The sequence below is a fragment of the Nerophis lumbriciformis genome, linkage group LG20 (assembly GCF_033978685.3).
Source record: "Nerophis lumbriciformis linkage group LG20, RoL_Nlum_v2.1, whole genome shotgun sequence".
Taxonomy (NCBI): domain Eukaryota; kingdom Metazoa; phylum Chordata; class Actinopteri; order Syngnathiformes; family Syngnathidae; genus Nerophis; species Nerophis lumbriciformis.
This window is the reverse complement of record NC_084567.2, coordinates 39,986,604-40,009,000: the sequence shown is the minus strand read 5'-3', so window position 1 is coordinate 40,009,000 and position 22,397 is coordinate 39,986,604. Positions and strand designations below refer to the sequence as shown.

General features: G+C 42.8%; 1 protein-coding gene across 1 annotated transcript in view; it reads left to right on the top strand.

The window, feature by feature from the left end:
- The window catches only part of tsc1b (TSC complex subunit 1b), an 82,839-nt gene that overhangs the window by 44,660 nt on the left and 15,782 nt on the right, over window positions 1-22,397 (top strand). Inside the window, exons 12-18 of the mRNA XM_072915360.1 lie at window positions 2,482-2,569; window positions 9,002-9,103; window positions 9,287-9,908; window positions 13,113-13,156; window positions 19,839-20,005; window positions 20,105-20,287; window positions 20,356-20,466. Coding sequence (XP_072771461.1) covers window positions 2,482-2,569; window positions 9,002-9,103; window positions 9,287-9,908; window positions 13,113-13,156; window positions 19,839-20,005; window positions 20,105-20,287; window positions 20,356-20,466 — 1,317 coding nt within the window. The remainder of the gene's footprint in view (window positions 1-2,481; window positions 2,570-9,001; window positions 9,104-9,286; window positions 9,909-13,112; window positions 13,157-19,838; window positions 20,006-20,104; window positions 20,288-20,355; window positions 20,467-22,397) is intronic.

The following is a 22,397-nucleotide window of genomic DNA, read 5'->3' as shown; positions in this document are numbered from 1 at the left end:
CCAGGCACGGGTAGATTTTGCGCCGTGTGCAGGCGCCAAGTCCTGTTGGAACTTGAAATCTCCATCTCCATAGAGCAGGTCAGCAGCAGGAAGCATGAAGTGCTCTAAAACTTGCTGGTAGACGGCTGCGTTGACCCTGGATCTCAGGAAACCGAGTGGACCGATACCAGCAGATGACATGGCACCCCAAACCATCACTGATGGTGGAAACTTTACACTAGACTTCAGGCAACGTGGATCCTGTGCCTCTCCTGTCTTCCTCCAGACTCTGGGACCTCGATTTCCAAAGGAAATGCAAAATTTGCATGGTTGGGTGATGGTTTGGGGTGCCATGTCATCTGCTGGTGTCGGTCCACTCTGTTTCCTGAGATCCAGGGTCAACGCAGCCGTCTACCAGCAAGTTTTAGAGCACTTCATGCTTCCTGCTACTGACCTGCTCTATGGAGATGGAGATTTCAAGTTCCAACAGGACTTGGCGCCTGCACACAGCGCAAAATCTACCCGTGCCTGGTTTACGGACCATGGTATTTCTGTTCTAAATTGGCCCGCCAACTCCCCTGACCTTAGCCCCATAGAAAATCTGTGGGGTATTGTGAAAAGGAAGATGCAGAATGTCAGACCCAAAAACGCAGAAGAGTTGAAGGCCACTATCAGAGCAACCTGGGCTCTCATAACACCTGAGCAGTGCCAGAAACTCATCGACTCCATGCCACGCCGCATTAACGCAGTAATTGAGGCAAAAGGAGCTCCAACCAAGTATTGAGTATTGTACATGCTCATATTTTTCATTTTCATACTTTTCAGTTGGCCAACATTTCTAAAAATCCCTTTTTTGTATTAGCCTTAAGTAATATTCTAATTTTGTGACACACGGAATTTTGGATTTTCATTTGTTGCCACTTCAAATCATCAAAATTAAATGAAATAAACATTTGAATGCATCAGTCGGTGTGCAATGAATAAATATAATGTACAAGTTACACCTTTTGAATGCAATTACTGAAATAAATCAAGTTTTTCAAAATATTCTAATTTACTGGCTTTTACCTGTATTGTAGCGTCCCGGAAGAGTTAGTGCTGCAAGGGGTTCTGGGTATTTGTTCTGTTGTGTTTATGTTGTGTTACGGTGCGGATGTTCTCCTGAAATGTGTTTGTCATTCTTGTTTGGTGTGGGTTCACAGTGTGGCGCATATTTGTAACAGTGTTAACGTTGTTTATACGGCCACCCTCAGTGTGACCTGTATGGCTGTTGACCAACTATGTATTGCATTCACTTGTGTGTGTGAAAAGCCGTAGGTATTATGTGATTCGACCGACACGCAAAGGCAGTGCCTTTAAGCTTTATTGGAGCTCTGTACTTCTCCCTACGTCCGGGCACCACGACGTACAGCGGCGTTTTAAAAAGTCATACATTTTACTTTTTGAAACCGATACCGATAAAGCATTTATCGGCCGATAATATCGGCATCCCGATATTATCGGACATCTCTAGTCTTTTTTAATAATGTGGTAGCTTATACATGGTATGAGCATGTTTCTCCACTAAGAAGTTGTAATGTTCAATGGTTGTTTGCCATTTGCGTCCTCAGAAAATAAAATGTATTAGTGCACACTAACATAAACTGTAAAAGGTTTTTGTTTGTGTTTTACAGTGGCCTGCATTTTGATAACAAATACAATTTCAAATATCAATTCAAACTAACTTCAACAGTGGAAAAAAATTAATGTTAAAGTTAAATTTAAAGTGCCAATGATTGTCACACACACACTAGGTGTGGCAAAATGATTCTCTGCATTTGACCCGTCACTCTTGATCACCCCCTGTGAGGTGAGGGGAGCAGTGGGCAGCAGCGGTGGCTGCGCCCGGGAATCATTTTGGTGATTTACCCCCAATTCCAACCCTTGATGCTGAGTGCCAAGCAGGGGGGCAATGGGTCCCATTTTTAATGTATTGCCCGTCCCCACAAAAAAAAAAAAAAAAATTTAGTTAAGCTTCAAGTCGATGTCCCCAGGTTTTCACTCACTCCTGTTACCTTAACAAATAATGTGTAATGTTCTTCTAGTTAACTGGTCCACAGGAAGTGGCATCATTCAGATCCATGGCAGTCCATGGGAAGGCCAAAAGTAAAATCACTCATTTATTTTTTCCATATAATCGTTTGTTTCAACTATGACTGAGGACTTGAAATCGCAGCACAAATTATTTTTTTTTAATATTATTTGTTGATTTTTTTAAAAAACATGCTATTGACCTAAATTCTATGTGGCTATATTTGATTAATTTTTGAATTCAGGGCGAAAAATTCACACTTGTTACTTTGTCCGGTTACCGTACTCAAATGTGTCATTTTTGGAAAAGGAACTTTGTCAAATACTAATTTAATTTTTGAGTATCTCTCCACCACCTGACCTGTAGTATCTTTATGTCAAGTAATCCATAAATATCACAAGTAATTGTATTCAATCTGTGGGGGTTTGCAGGAACGGAGGCACGTGGACAGCAGTAAGCCTGCACTGGTGAGACAGGAACCTGTGAAAGACTCTGAAAAACCCGGAGCCACAAACCGAGGTTAATTATGTTCCATCACATCTACAATGTATATGAAACCATCTAGATTGTTTCTTTGCATTCATATCTGATCTGGAAGACAGCTGCCTGTGATCAAACCCTTGATTAATACATGCATATTTTGATGTAGCAAATGATTTGAGTTGATAAAGTATTTTCTGTCATGGATTCAGGCCATTTTCATGCTGACACACTTCAGCCTAAAGTCAGGGATCACACAGACTTAGAGTGCAGTCACACTTGACTTAGACTTAGACTTCCTTTTTATTGTCATTCAAATTTGAACTTTACAGTACAGATAAGAACGAAATTTCGTTGCATTAGCTCATGGTAGTGCAGGATAAAAAAGCAATAAGGTGCAGATATAAATAAATAGATTACTGTACAGATAAATATATTGCACTTTTTCATATGCATCCACGTTTATGGATGTATGTTATATTGTCTTTATATTCCAGCGAGTTAATCCATTTTGGGGGGAATTGAGGGGATTATTATGATGCGTTCAAGAGTCTTACGGCCTGAGGGAAGAAGCTGTTACAGAACCTGGAGGTTCTGCTACGGAGGCTGCGGAACCTCTTTCTAGAGTCCAGCAGTGAAAACAGTCCTTGGTGGGGGTGGGAGGTGTCTCTGCAGATTTTCGGAGCCCTGGTCAGGCAGCGGCTTTTTGCGAGAGGAGTCCTGATAATAACACACTTGGCTGTGTTTACCACGCTTAGACCTGATTGTTTTGTCACTTAAACACATTTCCCCAGCCTATTCTTTCCTTAGAAAGAATACCAAACTTTAAGTTAATAAGTACTACTTAGAAAAAAGCAATACAATATAGACTTAGACTTAGACAAACTTTATTGATCCACAAGGGAAATTGTTCCACACAGTAGCTCAGTTACAAAGGAGGGAAAGGATAATGCACACAAGGGCACACAAGAGGGTAAAAACTAAATGTATAAAGTAGACTAAAAATGTACCATAGTAGCAATATAACATATGTAATATTTACATATTATATATACCGTATTTTCCGCACCATAAGCCGCCCTGGGTTATAAGCCGCGCCTTCAATGAACGGCATATTTCAAAACTTTGTCCACCTATAAGCCGCCCCGTGTTGTAAGCCGCATCTAACTGCGCTAAAGGAATGTCAAAAAAACAGTCAGATAGGTCAGTCAAACTTTAATAATATATTAAAACCAGCGTGATGTGGGCGCGCATGGAGTCGTATATCAACATGGACGGAGCTGCGTGAAAAAAGCCACCCGGCCTCTTCGCGTAAACTTCCCTTAACCACTCGCTCATCTTTTCTTCATCCATCCATCCCTTCGAGTTACCTTTTATGATGATGCCAGCTGGAAAGGTCTCTTTTGGCAAGGTCTTCCTTTTGAATATCACCATGGGTGGAAGTTTCTGGCCATTAGCATGGCAAGCTAGAACCACAGTGAAGGATGACTTCTCATTCCCTGTGGTGCGAATATTCACCGTACGTACTCCCGTTGTATCCACAGTGCGGTTCACAGGAATATCAAAAGTCAGTGGAACCTCGTCCATGTTGATAATGTTCTCTGGCCGGATCTTTTTTACAGCTATCTTGTTTTTACAATATGCACGGAAAGTAGCCAGCTTTTCTTGAAAGTCTTTAGGCAGTTGCTGTGAAATAGTAGTCAGTGTGCGGATGGAGAGATTGCGTCTTTTCATGAACCGGAAACCTGTCGCTTAGTAGGAGCCATTTTGTGGTCTTTACAGATGTAAACACACAAAGGAAATGAAACGTAATATCCGCGCGCTTCTTCTTCTTCTACGGGGGCGGGTGGTTGCTTACAGTAGAAGAAGAAGCGCTTCCTCTTCTATGGGGGCGGGTGCTTACCTTGGCGGTTGCTTGCGTAGAAGAAGAAGCACTTCCTCTTCTACGGGGAAAAAAGATGGCGGCTGTTTACCGTAGTTGCGAGACCGAAACTTTATGAAAATGAATCTTAATATTTATCCATATATAAAGCGCACCGGGTTATAAGGCGCACTGTCAGCTTTTGAGAAAATTTGTGGTTTTTAGGTGCGGCTAATAGTGCGGAAAATACGGTACAGTATATAATATATACTGATATATTATTATATTATATTTTTATATAATATATACAATGTATAACAAATCCCAATTACCATGTACAATATTACAGTATATGTAACCGCTGTAGCAAAAAAAAAAGGGCAGCATAAAATAAAGAATAGATCCAGCAGAAAATATAGATTATAAACAAAGAGAGGTAGCGAAGTGAAGTGAATTACATTTATATAGCGCTTTTTTTCTCAAGTGACTCAAAGCGCTTTACACTGTGAAACCCAATATCTAAGTTACATTTAAACCAGTGTGGGTGGCACTGGGAGCAGGTGGGTAAAGTGTCTTGCCCAAGGACACAACGGCAGTGACTAGGATGGCGGAAGCGGGGATCGAACCTGCAACCCTCAAGTTGCTGGCACGGCCGCTCTACCAACCGAGCTATACCGTAGGTAGAGGTAGGTAGCTAACATAGAAGGTGTCAGGTAATAGACGGATATCATCCATTGCTGTATGGCGAGTGATTATACAGCTGAATGAAGTGCGGAATGAAGGAGTTCTAGAATCGCGCAGTGGGGGAACGCAGCTAAAGGAGCCTGTTGGAGTATGTCCCTTAATTGTCCATAATGGCGAGCAGTTAGTCCAGTTGTTCTCCTGTCCCTCACTGACACAAAAGCCTCCAACTGCGTACCGATAGTTTGGCCGGCTTTCCGGATCAGTTTGTCAATCCGGTTTAAGTCCCTTTTGCTGGTGCTGCTCCCCCAACAAACCACTGCAAAGTACAGGGCACTGGCCACAACAGACTGATAGAAGATCTCCAACAGCTTGCTGCAAACATTAAAGGACCTAAGCTTCCTCAGGAAAAAGAGTCTGCTCATGCCCTTCTTGTATACAGCTTTGCTGTTGTCCTTCCAGTCCAGTCTGCTGTTCATGTGGACTCCTGGGTACTTGTACTTCCACCTCCCGGACCTGGATGTTGATGGGCTCCACAGGGGTCATTTTCTTCTTGAAGTCGATGACCAGCTCCTTGGTCTTGTCCACGTTAAGGAGCAGATGGTTCGCCTGAGACCACTCCACAAAGTCAGCGATCAGTGTCCTGTACTCCGATTCCTGTCCCTCTCCGTTACACCCGACCACAGCAGAGTCATCAGAGTGTTTCTGCAGGTGGCAGGACCTGGAACTGTACTGGAAGTCTGAGGTGTACAAGGTGAACAGGAAAGGAGCACCTCCACCACTGACCACAGTATCCGACAGGCAGCTCCCCAGTCGCACAAACTGGGGACTATCAGACAAGTAATCAGTGATCCAGGATGACAATGGATGAACTGACACGCATCCTGAGCAACTTGTCACTCATCAGAATTGGCTGGATGGTGTTAAAGGCACTGTAGAAACCAAAGAACATGATCCTCACAGTGCCCCTCCCACCAGCAGGTATATAACAGCATCATCCACTCCTACATGAGGCTGTTATGCAAACGGTAGAGGGTCCAGGAAAGGAGCCACCGGGGGTCTCAGCTGATCCAACACAAGTCTAACGTACTACAAACAACTACAAGAGTTTTAATAATAATGTACAGTATTTACCATGCAGAGCGGACTTGTATGGTCTATCCTTCAAGCTGCTTCTCTGTTAAACACACCATCAGCAGCCTCTCCATATTGTCATGGATAAATGTCAGCCACTTGGATATTATCTTAACATTCTTGGCTGGCGTTAGACTCCTTATGTGTCAGTACGGTGCAGACTAGCAGTGATACGCTCAAATTGCTATGCCAATTTAGCTACACGCTTAAGACACTTCGAGGTCGGTAAGCACAACCAGAATTATTCCGTACATTAGGCGCAGCGGTATTTAAGGTGCACTGTCGATTTTTGAGAAAATTAAATGATTTTAGGTGCACCTTCTTATATTCCGAAAAATACGATAGTCATGCCTGCATCTGTCAATAAGCTTTTTTTAAGTTTAGTTCGTACAGTTTCATTACTTTTAATCAAATCAAGTTTAAACTTTTGAATGTTTTTGGCTGTTCTCATTCATACATGTCATTGTGTTCTCAGGGCATTCAATCGACTGTTCAGTTTGTCTTATAATCTAAGTCAGGGGTGCTCACACTTTTTCTGCAGGCGAGCTACTTTTCAATTGATCAAGTCGTGGGGATCTACCCCATTCATATATATAATTTATATTTACTTATTTATGAAATATATGTTTTTGTTAACAAGTTAAAGATGTTTAATGATAATGCAAGCATGTTTAACACATAGTTAATATTGTTAATACATTAAAGGTGTTTAATGATAATACAAGTATGTTTAATACATATAGTTAATATTGTTAACAAGTTAAAGGTGTTTAAAGATAATGCAAGCATGTTTAACACATATAGTTAATATTGTTAACAAGTTAAAGGTGGTTAAAAATAATACAAGCATGTTTAACACAAATAGTTAATATTGTTAACAACTTAAAGGTGGTTAAAGATAAAACAAGCATGTTTAACACATATAGTTAATATTGTTAACAACTTAAAGGTGGTTAAAGAAAATACAAGCATGTTTAACACATATAGTTAATATTGTTAACAACTTAAAGGTGGTTAAAGATAATACAAGCATGTTTAACACATATAGATTCCTTTCTTTCATGAAGACAAGAATATAAGTTGGTGTATTACCTGATTCTGATGACTTGCATTGATTGGAATCAGACAGTGGTGATGATAACGTCCGCATTTTCGAATGGAGGAGAAAAAAAGTCCTCCTTTCTGTCCATTACCACATGAAAGTGGTTGGTTTTTGGCATCTTATTTGTCCAGCTTCCGTACTCCTTTGTATACACTTTACAAGAAATACATTGTCGGCAAACTCCGTAGCTTGCTAGCTTGTGCACGCCAGCTTTCTGAGACTCTTATTTTGGTAGCGCAGGCAGGATGAAGCAGAGCTTTTATTGTGCAACTGTGCAGTCGGTCTTTGGAGTTTTGACGACAGGTACGGCGCCAGAGTCTGTTGAAATAAAGTGTTTCTCGCCTTCCAGTCGGTAATTTTAGTGAGCTGGCAGCAGCCGGCGTCATCTCAGAAGACCCTCGGGTGCCGTGAATGTCAATCAAGTGACGAAAGTGACGTCATAGTGAAGATTTATGATCGCTCATTTTTAGCCGTATTTTCCGCACCATAAGGCGCCCTGGGTTATAAGCCGCGCCTTCAATGAACGGCATATTTCAAAACTTTGTCCACCTATAAGCCGCCCCGTGTTGTAAGCCGCATCTAACTGCGCTAAAGGAATGTCAAAAAAACAGTCAAATAGGTCAGTCAAACTTTAATAATATATTAAAACCAGCGTGATGTGGGCGCGCATGGAATCGTATATCAACATGGACGAAGCTGCGTGAAAAAAGCCACCCGGCCTCTTCGCGTAAACTTAAACTTACCTTAACCACTCGCTCATCTTTTCTTCATCCATCCCTTCGAGTTAGCTTTTATGATGACGCCGGCTGGAAAGGTCTCTTTTGGCAAGGTCTTCCTTTTGAATATCACCATGGGTGGAAGTTTCTGGCCATTAGCATGGCAAGCTAGAACCACAGTGAAGGATGACTTCTCATTCCCTGTGGTGCGAATATTCACCGTACGTGCTCCCGTTGTATCCACAGTGCGGTTCACAGGAATATCAGTTGCTGTGAAATAGTAATCCGTGTGCGGATGGAGAGATTGCGTCTTTTCATGAACCGGATCCCTGTCGTTTAGTAGGAGCCATTTTGTGGTCTTTACAGATGTAAACACACAAAGGAAATGAACGTACGGTAATATCCGCGCGCTTTTTCTTCTTCTACGCGGGCGGGTGGTTGCTTACAGTAGAAGAAGAAGCGCTTCCTGTTCTATGGGGGCGGGTGCTTACCTTGGCGGTTGCTTGCGTAGAAGAAGAAGCGCTTCCTGTTCTACCGGGAAAAAAGATGGCGGCTGTTTACCGTAGTTACGAGACCGAAACTTTATGAAAATGAATCTTAATATTTATCCATATATAAAGCGCACCGGGTTATAAGGCGCAACTGTCAGCTTTTGAGAACATTTGTGGTTTTTAGGTGCGCCTTATAGTGCGGAAAATACGGTATTTTTTTAATGCCTGGCTGGTGATCGACTGACACACCCTCCGAGATCGACCGGTAGATCGAGATCGACGTAATGAGCACCCCTGATCTAAGTCTATGAGCATGAACTAATGAAGACATCTACAACAAGCTGACAGTCCAGTTGCGATCCATTGAGTGCCCAGACAAACTTTAAAAAAAAAGGGGGGACCGTAACATGTTATACTTTTTCCTGTTGGAACTTTCTATTTGTGCAATGGTGACATCAACCTGTGACATTCTATCATCAAACACAGGTGATGACGAGAATATGTCCATGACATTGACGGAGCTGTCGTTTTTCATGAAGAAACAGGAGTTGGAACTTCAGCTGAGAACAGAAAAAGAAAAAGAAGAGGGTGAGCTTTAGATTTTTTTTCTATGTTGCAGAACCACATCACATTTGTGACACAGGTGTTTAGATTTTTGGGGGGGATTTTGTCCCAAAAAATGATAGAAAAATTGCAAACTCTGAAATGATGCTTGGCACCCTGCTTGCTGGTTTTATTCCAAGGTTTTCCATGTGTCTTTTATATGTGTAGCGGCCATCACAGAAGAGCTGCTGAAGATCACGGAGGACAAGCAGGAGCTGTCAGGCCTGAGGGGTTTTGACTCCCCTTTCTACCGCACCACTGAGACTCTGACGGGCTGCCAGGCACAAGACAAGAACCTCACCAACAGCCAACCTGAAGACACACGCCATGCTGTGTCTTCCCCAGAGAAAGTGGAGAACATTGCCAGTAGCAGTGTCCTTGAACAAGGAGGGGGAGCGGGAGAGAGCCGGAGTTCAGCCATTGGCCTGGAACAATCCTGGCCCTTCTTGTCAGGTTTCACACCCATTGATCACCACTTGCACCGCAGCCCTTCCGCCCCGGAGGACGAAGTGGGCAAGTTTGGGATGTTCTCGCCGAGTCCGTGCAGCAAGACACCTGCCCCGGTGCCGTACGAGGTGTTCTTTGACCTCGCTTTGCCCAGAGCCGCCTCGCTTTACGTGGGCCAGAAGACATCAGAGGCCGTCAAAAAGGTGGCACTGGAGCGGCTTTCAAGACAGGAAGAGGGGCTGGAGGATTTGGACGAGGAGGGGGTTCCTATTACTTCACCACTGGAGGTGCTGGATCGCCTTGTTCAGCAGGGAAGCGATACCCATGATAAAGTCCTTAAGAGGTAAGAAGCTTTAGCTGTGTTGTTGTCATTTTGTTTCATGTTAATTATTTAAAGAAAGTCAATCTCCCATTTGCAGCATCTTGCACCGTTTGTGACTGATTGGCGCATCATGTTTAAATGAGTTTAAATTCCATGCAGGTAATGAAGCCAGATGCAAAGACAACACATTTACCCCAACTGAATGTGTGGAACATATGTTAAACAGTGCACAAAGAGGCCATGGCACAGCAAAATAATCTGACTGTGTATGATAAAATCAAAATCATTGAACAAGCTCCTTGCCAGCATTAGTGCAGTAATCCAAATAGACCCAGCTCTATACTTACTATTTACTGCTCTTGCCTTCGTTAAATGGATGTCATCAACACGGCATCAAAAACGGTGCCAAATCCATCCATCCATCCATCCATCCATCTTCTTCCGCTTATCCGAGGTCGGGTCGCGGGGGCAGCAGCCTAAGCAGGAAAGCCCAGACTTCCCTCTCCCCAGCCACTTCGTCCAGCTCCTCCCGGGGGATCCCGAGGCGTTCCCAGGCCAGCCGGGAGACATAGTCTTCCCAACGTGTCCTGGGTCTTCCCTGTGGCCTCCTACCGGTCGGACGTGCCCTAAACACCTCCCGAGGGAGGCGATCGGGTGGCATCCTGACCAGATGCCCGAACCACCTCATCTGGCTCCTCACGATGTGGAGGAGCAGCGGCTTTACTTTGAGCTCCCCCCGGATGACAGAGCTTCTCACCCTATCTCTAAGGGAGAGCCCTGCCACCGGGCGGGGGAAACTCATTTCGGCCGCTTGTACCCGTGATCTTGTCCTTTCGGTCATAACCCAAAGCTCATGACCATAGGTGAGGATGGGAACGTAGATCGACCGGTAAATTGAGAGCTTTGCCTTCCGGCTCAGCTCCTTCTTCACCACAACGGATCGATACAGCGTCCTCATTACTGAAGATGCCGCACCGATCCGCCTGTCGATCTCACGATCCACTCTTTCCTCACTCGTGAACAAGACTCCGAGGTACTTGAACTCCTCCACTTGGGGCAGGGTCTCCTCCCCAACCCGAAGATGGCATTCCACCCTTTTCCGGGCGAGAACCATGGACTCGGACTTGGAGGTGCTGATTCTCATCGCAGTCGCTTCACACTCGGCTGCGAACCGATCCAGCGAGAGCTGAAGATCCTGGCCAGATGAAGCAATCAGGACCACATCATCTGCAAAAAGCAGAGACCTAATCCTGCAGTCACCAAACCAGATCCCCTCAACGCCTTGACTGCGCCTAGAAATTCTGTCCATAAAAGTTACGAACAGAATGGGTGACAAAGGGCAGCCTTGGCGTAGTCCAACCCTCACTGGAAACGTGTCCGACTTACTGCCGGCAATGCGGACCAAGCTCTGACACTGATCATACAGGGAGCGGACCGCCAAAATCAGACAGTCCGATACCCCATACTCTCTGAGCACTCCCCACAGGACTTCCCGAGGGACACGGTCGAATGCCTTCTCCAAGTCCACAAAACACATGTAGACTGGTTGGGCAAACTCCCATGCACCCTCAAGGACCCTGCCGAGAGTATAGAGCTGGTCCACAGTTCCACGACCAAGACGAAAACCACACTGTTCCTCCTGAATCCGAGGTTCGACTATCCGGCGTAGCCTCCTCTCCAGTACACCTGAATAGACCTTACCGGGAAGGCTGAGGAGTGTGATCCCACGATAGTTAGAACACACCCTCCGGTTCCCCTTCTTAAAGAGAGGAACCACCACCCCGGTCTGCCAATCCAGAGGTACCGCCCCCGATGTCCACGCGATGCTGCAGAGTCTTGTCAACCAAGACAGCCCCACAGCATCCAGAGCCTTAAGGAACTCCGGGCGGATCTCATCCACCCCCGGGGCCTTGCCACCGAGGAGCTTTTTAACTACCTCGGCAACCTCAGCCCCAGAAATCGAAGAGCCCACCACAGATTCCCCAGGCACTGCTTCCTCATAGGAAGACGTGTTGGTGGGATTGAGGAGGTCTTCGAAGTATTCCCTCCACCGATCCACAACATCCGCAGTCGAGGTCAGCAGAACACCATCCGCACCATACACGGTGTTGATAGTGCACTGCTTCCCCTTCCTGAGGCGGCGGATGGTGGTCCAGAATCGCTTCGAAGCCGTCCGGAAGTCGTTTTCCATGGCTTCCCCGAACTCCTCCCAAATCCTTACGTTTAAAAAAAACCCACTCTATATATGTGTCTTTAGTCAAAATGAGCCAATGTTAGTGTATTTTCTCATTTAATATGCATGTTTTTTTGTTTCTATAACCTTTTAAAAGATGGCATTACCCTTCATTACGATGTCATGTCAACGGGTGATTTTTAACAACAACGTTCAGCATCTTGATGTCATTAAAGATAGTTTATTTGGACTAACAAAATATTTTTCTGGATGTACAGTACAGGCCAAAAGTTTGGACACACCTTCTCATTCAATGTATTTTCTTAATTTTTTTAATGACTACCGTATTTTTCAGAGTATAAGTTGCACTGGAGTATAAGTCGCATTTTTTGGGGAAATTTATTTGATAAAACACCAAGAATTGACATTTGAAAGGCAATTTAAAATAAAGAATAGTGAACAACAGGCTGAATAAGTGTACGTTATATGAGGCATAAATAACGAACTGGTATGTTAACGTAACATATTATGGTAAGAGTCATTCAAATAACTATAACATATAGAACATGCTATACGTTTACCAAACAATCTGTCACTCCTAATCGCTAAATCCCATGAAATCTTATACGTCTAGTCTCTTACGTGAATGAGATCAATAATATTATTTGATATTTTACGGTAATGTGTGAATAATTTCACACATAAGTTGCTCCTGAGTATAAGTCGCATCCCCGGCCAAACTATGAAAAAAACTGAGACTTATAGTCCGAAAAATGCGGTATTCACATTGTAGATTGTCACATCAAAACTATGAATGAACACATGTGGAGTTATGTACTTAACAAAAAAAGGTGAATCATAGTAAGGAGTTCTGATTTGTGCTGACAAAAGTGAGACTGGATTAATATAAAAATGTCTATTTTCCTGCTTCACCCACCAGGACCACAAACCTCTCACAATTTTAGCATCCCATGTTCGATAATCACACCATGACTGACATTTTAATTTTCTAAGAACCGAAAATGTGTTTCTTCCGTTCTCTCCCTGGACAGATTACCTTTGCCAAGTAAATCAGCTGACTGGACGCACTTTGGAGGTAACTCACTCACTTTTCCACACTGTTGCTCCCTGATAAAAAGGAGCTGGCATGACTGCAGCATTATCTAGCATGACCTGGGATGTGTCACGAGCTCTGCGTCGTCGTCAGCAAGTGAAAAAAATTGGGAGAATTCTGTTCAATGTTCCCACAGTAACTGAGTTGAACTACGTCTTGAATTAAACATTTAAAGCCTTATTGGCATCTTTCTGTTTGCACATAGATTCATTCTGACAGATTTGATTTGGACTGATGAGAATCCGTTTTCTATTTGCAAACAAGAAACAGTTTCTTTTCCCCGTAATCTTATCTCACACTCCTACTTCCTATCACCATTTTCAAGTATTTAGTTAGTTACACCAATGTTTCCCACATCAATGCCCTGTTTTTTGTGCTAGTAGAGATGGGTACCTCTCACATTTGAGTTGAAACAGTGCGGATACACGGTACCTGGGGATTGATACTCAACGCTACCAATTTCTAGCACTTTTGTGTGGGTTCATCCATCCATCCATTTTCTACCGCTTGTCCCTCTGGAGCCTATTGCGTCTGCATCCGGGTGGAAGGCGGGGGTTACACCCTGGACAAGTCGCCACCTTATCGCAGGGGTTCATGTGTTTTTTTTATATAAATTTGTTTAATAATAGAATATATTTTAACATTGAGCTGATTATGATACATGTGCTGTCCAGTTGTTATATCTTTAAAATGGACTGCATTTGTAGGTGTCATTTGCAAGTTGCAAGTATTATATAGTAGACTTTGCACGCAGTTGTAATTACATTAAGGCAGGGGTGCTCACACTTTTTCTGCAGGCGAGCTACTTTTCAATTGATCAAGTCGTGGGGATCTACCTCATTCATATATATAATTTATATTTACTTATTTATGAAAAAAATTGTTTTTGTTAACAAGTTAAGGGTATTTAATGATAATGCAAGCATGTTTAACACATATAGTTAATATTGTTAAAAAATTAAAGGTGTTTAATGATAATACAAGTATGTTTAATACATATAGTTAATATTGTTAACAAGTTAAAGGTGTTTAAAGATAATGCAAGCATGTTTAACACATATAGTTAATATTGTTAATAAGTTAAAGGTGTTTAAAGATAATACAAGCATGTTTAACACATATAGTTAATATTGTTAATAAGTTAAAGGTGTTTGAAAATAATACAAGCATGTTTAACACATATAGATTCCTTTCTTTCATGAAGACAAGAATATAAGTTGGTGTATTACCTGATTCTGATAACTTGCAGTGATTGTAATCAGACAGTAGTGCTGATAACGTCCGCAAATTTCGAATGGAGGAGAAAAAAAGTAATCCATTCTGTCCAATACCACATGAAAGTGGTTGGTTTTTGGCATCTTATTTGTCCAGCTTCCGTACTCCTTTGTATACACTTTACAAGAAATACATTGTCGGCAAACTCCGTAGCTTGCTAGCTTGTGCACGGCAGCTTTCTGAGACTCTTATTTTGTTAGCACAACTGTGCAACTGTGCAGTCGGTCTTTGGAGTTTTGACGACAGGTACGGCGCCAGAGTCTGTTGAAATAAAGTGTTTCTCGCCTTCCAGTCGGTGATTTTAATGAGCTGGCAGCAGCCAGCGTCTTCTCAGAAGACCCTCGGGTGCCGTGAATGTCAATCAAGTGACGAAAGTGACGTCATAGTGAAGATTTATGATCGCTCATTTTTAGGACTATTTTTTTAATGTCTGGCTGGTGATCGACTGACACACCCTCCACCATGGACCGCTAGCTCGCGATCGACGTAATGAGCACCCCTGCATTAAGGTGTCAGTCGTGTATTGTGTGTTGCATAGTCAGGAAGTAGTCTTTGCCATTCAGCGGAATCTAGTCTTTTGTAGCGCCCTACATTGTGTTTATAGTACTGTTAGTATTGTACCGGTACTTAGTACTCACCAGCTGTTTGATTGTATTGTGCAAGATATCTTGGTTGTAATTTTCATTACCAAATTTCAAGGTGTTAAAGTTGCCATCTAAAATCGCTTCTGCTGATAGAAGAATAGAATAGAATGGACTTTATTGTCATTATATTTGCATATAACGAGATTAAGGACTCCAACTTAAAGTGCGATAGTGGGAACAAATATGGGGTAAAAATAAATTACACAAGAAGTAATAAAGAAAAAAAAAACTAACAATTGAAATAAACAGACAACTATGCAATAAAAATTATAAGCAATCCTGTACAATATACAAAACACTATAGAAATATAAAATACTGTACAATATACAGAACAAGACAAGAGTACCGGAGTAATGAATAACAATCAGTGTCGGACGTATTGCACTCGAAGGGTAATATTGCACAGTAGGGTTTTAGGGTAGGATATTGTATAGAGGTGAATTATTCTTATACGTTAGAGTTCAAGATGGTGACAGCTCTGGGAAAGAAGCTGTCTCTGAGCCTGTTTGTTCTGGCTCTGATGCACCTGTAGCGCCTGCCCGATGGTAGCAGGTCGAACAGGTGGAAGCCAGGGTGTGTGCTGTCCTTGGTGATGCTTTTTGCTCTGTTGAGGCAACGGGATTTGTGTAAATCCTTCAGGGAGGGGAGGGGGCAGCCGATGATTGTTTGTGCAGACTTTATGACCTTTAAATCCAATCTCTAAATTAGCAGCAAGCGAGCACATTTTGAAAAGTGTAGCCATACTGCGTGTTTGAGTGTTTTCTATCTGGCATACTTGCCTTGGTGGCATGAATAATTGCAACATTACCTGGAGGCAGTCTGACTGAGTCGGTTCTGTTTGCTCGAGGGCTTCTTGGCGAGTCTGCAAACAAATGTGACGTCACTTGCAACAAATTATATGGCACCATTTCAATTTATGTGAACCGATGCCCAAGAAGGCCAATAACAAATTTAGCTTGATGATGTATTGACCTACGGATTATTGCCAATAAACGATATTATTGTCAATCAGTGACGTACGGTGAGGCTGATGGCTGGTGAGGCACTGACTTCATCACAGTCAGATTTACAAACATATGAACCCTAAAGAGTATCTTATTCACCATTTGATTGGCAGCAGTTAACGGGTTATGTTTAAAAGCTCATACCAGCATTCTTCCCTGCTTGGCACTCAGCATCAAGGGTTGGAATTGGGGGTTAAATCACCAAAAATGATTCCCGGGCGCGGCGCCGCTGCTGCCCACTGCTCCCCTCACCTCCCAGGGGGTGAACAAGGGGATGGGTCAAATGCAGAGGACAAATTTCATTACACCTAGTGTGTGTGTGACAATCATTGGTACTTTAACTTAACTTTAACTTTACACATACAAACTGTAGCACACAAAAAAAGCACATTTAATAAAAAAAACGTTATTATGGTCTTACCTTTACTTATAAATGAAGTCCACAACTAAAGCCCTCACTTAAACTTTCCACGTGCAAGATTGAATCTATTTAAAAAAGTGTAACCGAGGGTTTATAAATGTCGCCTATACTGTATGAAACTACAAAATAACAAACACGGAGGCTCCAGTTTACCCGAGGACCACTTTATTTACATTCTTTCAAAAACCTCCGCAACGTGACATCACTTCCGCTCTTAGCGCCTTCAAAATAAGAGCTCAAGACATATACTGTATAACAGCGCATAACAGGAACTTAACATCCCAAAGAGGAAAGCCCATGAAAATAGGTTACAAAAGTTATTTAATAAGATGCCAAAAAGTGCAAAAACAATAATGTTTGTGTTGGAGGAGTTGTGAATTAGGTACACCTGCAGTCTGCAGGTGTATCTAATGTTGTGGCCCTGCAGTCATTCACAACTCCTCCAACACCAACATTATTGTTTTTGCACTTTTTGGCTTCTTATGAAATAATTTTTTTAAATAGATTCAATCTTGCACGTGGAAAGTTTAAGTGTGGGCTTTAGTTGATATAACAATTCTACGGCGGGGGTGCAGGAGGCGAGCCTCAGCCAGTGCGTCTTTTGCAGCCGTTTTATGATCGCTCAGCACAAGAAATACTTTACACACATACAGTTGTTGACAAAATACACTGTACATTATATACCTCAGCTAACTAAACTATGGAAATGTATAATATAATTCATATAGCAATACAGTCTCACTGCACAGCAGGCCAGCAGTTAGCCGAGTCATTGCGCAATTCATGTTGCGGCACTGAGTGACGTGCCTCAACTGGCTGCTGTTCACCGCACCGTCTCTTCTCATTATTTGAACGGTGAATGTGAAAATTCAGCGATTTTAAATAAAAATAATCTAAAACTGGTGAAGTTAAATGGAAAATAACTTTATAGTATAATCACTGGATACATATAACAATTAATTTTTTTTTTTTTCTTTTTACATTTTTTTTATTTCCATATCACCTGCCTCTAGTGACTGCACGTCACTGTTGTCAATAGTATTTTGAGACCAAATTAACCGCTGATGTAATGACAATACATAATTATAACGCAGGTATGCCCTTTTTAAATGCAATAAACGTGTATTTCTCGTATATGTTGACATTGTAATTGGAATGTAAACTTTTAAATCTCAAAGTTAAATAAAACAAACAAAAATCTAAATAAAATATACTTTGTCCGTTAGCAAAATTGTGCATATGAATGAAAGTCATTAAGTTGGGAACATCAATCCCTCTTGCTAAGTTTTCCTTGTGTTAAGAAGCAATAGTGCTAAATAATTTTGTCCACATGTATTGGGTCGGTGGAACAGGGGTTAGTGCATGTGCCTCACAATACGAAGGTCCTGAGGGATCTTTCTGTGTGGAGTTTGTATGTTCTCCCCGTGACTGCGTGGGTTCCCTGCGGGTACTCCGGCTTCCTCCCACCTCCAAAGACATGCACCTGGGGATAGGCCCCTCCCACATACTTGCCAACCTTGAGACCTCCGATTTCGGGGGGCGTGGTTGGGGGTGGGGCGGGGGGCGTGGTTAAATTATATATATATATGAAATACTTGACTTTCAGTGAATTCTAGCTATATATATATATATATATATATATATAAAAATAAATAAAAGAAATACTTGAATTTCAGTGTTCATTTATTTACACATATACACACACATAACACTCATTTACTCATTGTTGAGTTAAGGGTTGAATTGTCCATCCTTGTTCTATTCTCTGTCACTATTTCAGAACACACACATTATACAAATATACATTATAAAATCAATAAGAAAACGGGAGCTCTAATTTGGGAGTCTGAATTAGGATCAGAAGTTCCTATATAAACATTGCGCACTCACGTCGCCATTTTGTATTGATTACTGCAGCTGTGCACTGGATTCATTCACAAATACAAACTACAACTCACAAACACTTTAGAGTTAGGCTCCACCATCAGAATGTGTACTTAAACTTATAAAGATCACATGGATATTATTCAGTGAGTTGATTCACCAAAACTAACCTGTTATACAGGAGGAAAAAGCACACAGGACGTTTCAATTGTTCACAGACTGGTCGCGCTCATCAGAATGACAAGACACTTCCGGTCTGCAGGTGATAGCATTCAATTGGGAAGAAACGCCCTACTGCCCCCTACTGACCAATGTGAATACTGATAAATGTGTAATGACCGCTCCAAAAACGAATTCAAACCACAAAATAAAATAAATAAATCAACACAAAAATGTGACACATTATGGGTGGGTCACATATGCATGTACAGTAGATGGCAGTATTGTCCTGTTTAAAAGTGTCACAACATTGCTGTTTACGGCAGACGAACTGCTTTACGGTAGACGGAAACTTGACTGCTGTTGTTGTGTGTTGTTGCTGCGCTGGGAGGACGTTAATGAAACTGCCTAACAATAAACCCACATAAGAAACCAAGAACTCGCCCTCCATCATTAGCTGTTTATATTGTGGGAAAGCGGACGTGTGAACAGGCTGTCAACACGTCACTCAGGTCCGCATGGAGCTGGAGGGGGCGTGGCCTCCAGCTCCGCCTGAATTTCGGGAGATTTTCGGGAGAAAATTTGTCCCGGGATGTTTTCGGGAGAGGCGCTGAATTTCGGGAGTCTCCCGGAAAATCCGGGAGGGTTGGCAAGTATGCCCTCCCACCTCCAAAGACATGCACCTGGGGATAGGTTGATTGGCAACACTAAATTGGCCCTAGTGTGTGAGTGTGAATTTTTGTCTATCTGTATTGGCCCTGCGATGAGGTGGCGACTTGTCCAGGGTGTACCCCGCCTTCCGCCCGAATGCAGCTGAGATAGGCTCCAGCGTCCCCGAAAGGGATAAGCGGTAGAAAATGGATGGATGATGGATGGTATTGGTGGCGGGCCGCCACAAATTAGTGAATGTATGGAAAACGATGCTCCAGTATATTTAGCTATGTCTGATCATAGACAAGCGGTAGAAAATGGATGGATGATCATAGTCATACAGGGCTAGATATCTGGATGATTATTGTCTGAGTTGGCTGTCAAACTGTAGCAAAGCCTAAAGATCTATTCAATGTTGGTGCACGGTCTGGGACTCAGGAGGACCAAATCCTGTCATTCATTACAGTTAATAACCAAAACCGCTATACTCCGCTTTTCTGCATTGATTTTAATTTTTGGAATGATTTGTAACCTTTTTAACCTCACTTTGTCCTTTTACTCTTGTTAAACTTACATTATGATATGTCGGGTTCCTAACGCTTTTTTGTTATGGGGATCTCCTCAGGTTCGGCTCCGACTGACGAGCTCCAAACACTGCGCAGCCAGCTGCTCCTGTTGCACAACCAGTTGCTGTACGAGCGCTACAAGAGGGAGCAGCACGCCGTCCGCAACCGACGCCTCCTGCGACGCATCATCAACGCAACGGCACTGGAAGAGCAGAACAATGCAATGGCAGGTTTTCTTTTGGACGTATATGGATTGCTCAAAACCTTTGTTGATATTGACCCAAATGTTCGTTCATCAACATCTTCATTATCATTTTTCTTGCAGAAGGACCAGCTGAATCTGCAGAGTGTGGACATCATGTCTCTGAGGGAGAGTCTCCAGGTGGAGCAGCAGCGGTACAGGCAGCTGTGGGACGACCGGGAGACGGTGGTGACCCGCCTGCACAGTCAAATCCGACAGTTGCAGCAGGGGCGAGACGACTACTACACCAAAAACCAAGAGCTCCAGGTACCTGATGTCAACTGATCTAAGAGCTTTTGGATTGTCTAAGCATCCTTCCATCTTTGTGCCCACAGAGCAAGTTACAAGAGTGTCAGAAAAGGATGGATGATTTGGAGGCGGAGCTTCAAGGGGCAAATAACCGAGTCTGTCACACTGGACACCTGCTCAAACAGATGACCATCAAGGTAAATGTGATTTAGATAGTGCAGGGGTGCTCATTACGTCGATCGCGAGCTACCGGTCGATCTCGGAGGGTGTGTCAGTCGATCACCAGCCAGGCATTAAAAAAATAGTCCTAAAAATTAGCGATCATAAATCTTCACAATGACGTCACTTGATTGACATTCACGGCACCCGAGGGTCTTCTGAGGTGACGCTGGCTACTGCCAGCTCATTAAAATTACCGACTGGAAGGCGAGAAACACTTTATTTCAACAGACTCTGGCGCCGTACCTGTCGTCAAAACTCCAAAGACCGACTGCACAGTTGCACAGTTGCGCTAACAAAATAAGAGTCTCAGAAAGCTGACGTGCACAAGCTAGCAAGCTACAGAGTTTGCCGACAATGTATTTCTTGTAAAGTGTATACAGAGGAGTACGGAAGATGGACAAATAAGATGCCAACAACCAACCACTTTCATGTGGTATTGGACAGAAAGGAGGAATTTTTTTTCTCCTCCATTCGAAAATGCGGACGTTATCATCACCACTGTCTGATTCCTATCAATGCAAGTCATCAGAATCAGGTAATACACCAACTTATATTATTGTCTTCATGAAAGAAAGGAATCTATGTGTTAAACATGCTTGTATTATCTTTAAACACCTTTAACTTATTAACAATATTAACTACCGTATTTTCCGCACCATAAGGCGCCCTGGGTTAAAAGCCGCGCCTTCAATGAACGGCATATTTCAAAACTTTGTCCACCTATAAGCCGCCCGGTGTTGTAAGCCGCATCTAACTGCGCTAAAGGAATGTCAAAAAAACAGTCAGATAGGTCAGTCAAACTTTAATAATATATTAAAAACCAGCGTTCTAACAACTCTGTTCACTCCCAAAATGTACGCAAATGTGCAATCACAAACATACGTATATCAACATGGACAGAGCTGCGTGAAAAAAGCCACCCGGCCTCTTCGCGTAAACTTAAACTTACCTTAACCACTCGCTCATCTTTTCTTCATCCATCCCTTCGAGTTAGCTTTTATGATGACGCCGGCTGGAAAGGTCTCTTTTGGCAAGGTCTTCCTTTTGAATATCACCATGGGTGGAAGTTTCTGGCCATTAGCATGGCAAGCTAGAACCACAGTGAAGGATGACTTCTCATTCCCTGTGGTGCGAATATTCACCGTACGTGCTCCCGTTGTATCCACAGTGCGGTTCACAGGAATATCAGTTGCTGTGAAATAGTACCGTATTTTCCGCACCATAAGGCGCCCTGGGTTAAAAGCCGCGCCTTCAATGAACGGCATATTTCAAAACTTTGTCCACCTATAAGCCGCCCCGTGTTGTAAGCCGCATCTAACTGCGCTAAAGGAATGTCAAAAAAAACAGTCAGATAGGTCAGTCAAACTTTAATAATATATTAAAAACCAGCGTTCTAACAACTCTGTTCACTCCCAAAATGTACGCAAATGTGCAATCACAAACATAGTAAAATTCAAAATAGTGCAGAGCAATAGCAACATAATGTTGCTCGAACGTTAATGTCACAACACACAAAATAAACATAACGCTCACTTTCTGAAGTTATTCTTCATTCATAAATCCCTCGAATTATTCTCCTTCGTTGTCCGAATTGAAAAGTTGGGCGAATGTGGGATCCAAAATGTCGTCTGGCGCTGTCTCCCTGCCTCCCTGTCTTGGTGAACGTCACGTGTGTTCGCCTTCTGTCATCCACTGTTCCCACGCAGTTAGCAGTCTAGCTTCGAATGCCCTGTTGACACCAATATCTAGCGGCTGGAGGTCTTTTGTCAATCCACCCGGAATGACGGCGAGTATTGAATTAAGCGCGTAAGCGTGTCTCTTAATGTGATGTTATGAGCTAGCAAATATAACAACTACACTACCCAGCATGCAACGATAGTGACGAGCATGCGCGGTAGCCCTGAGA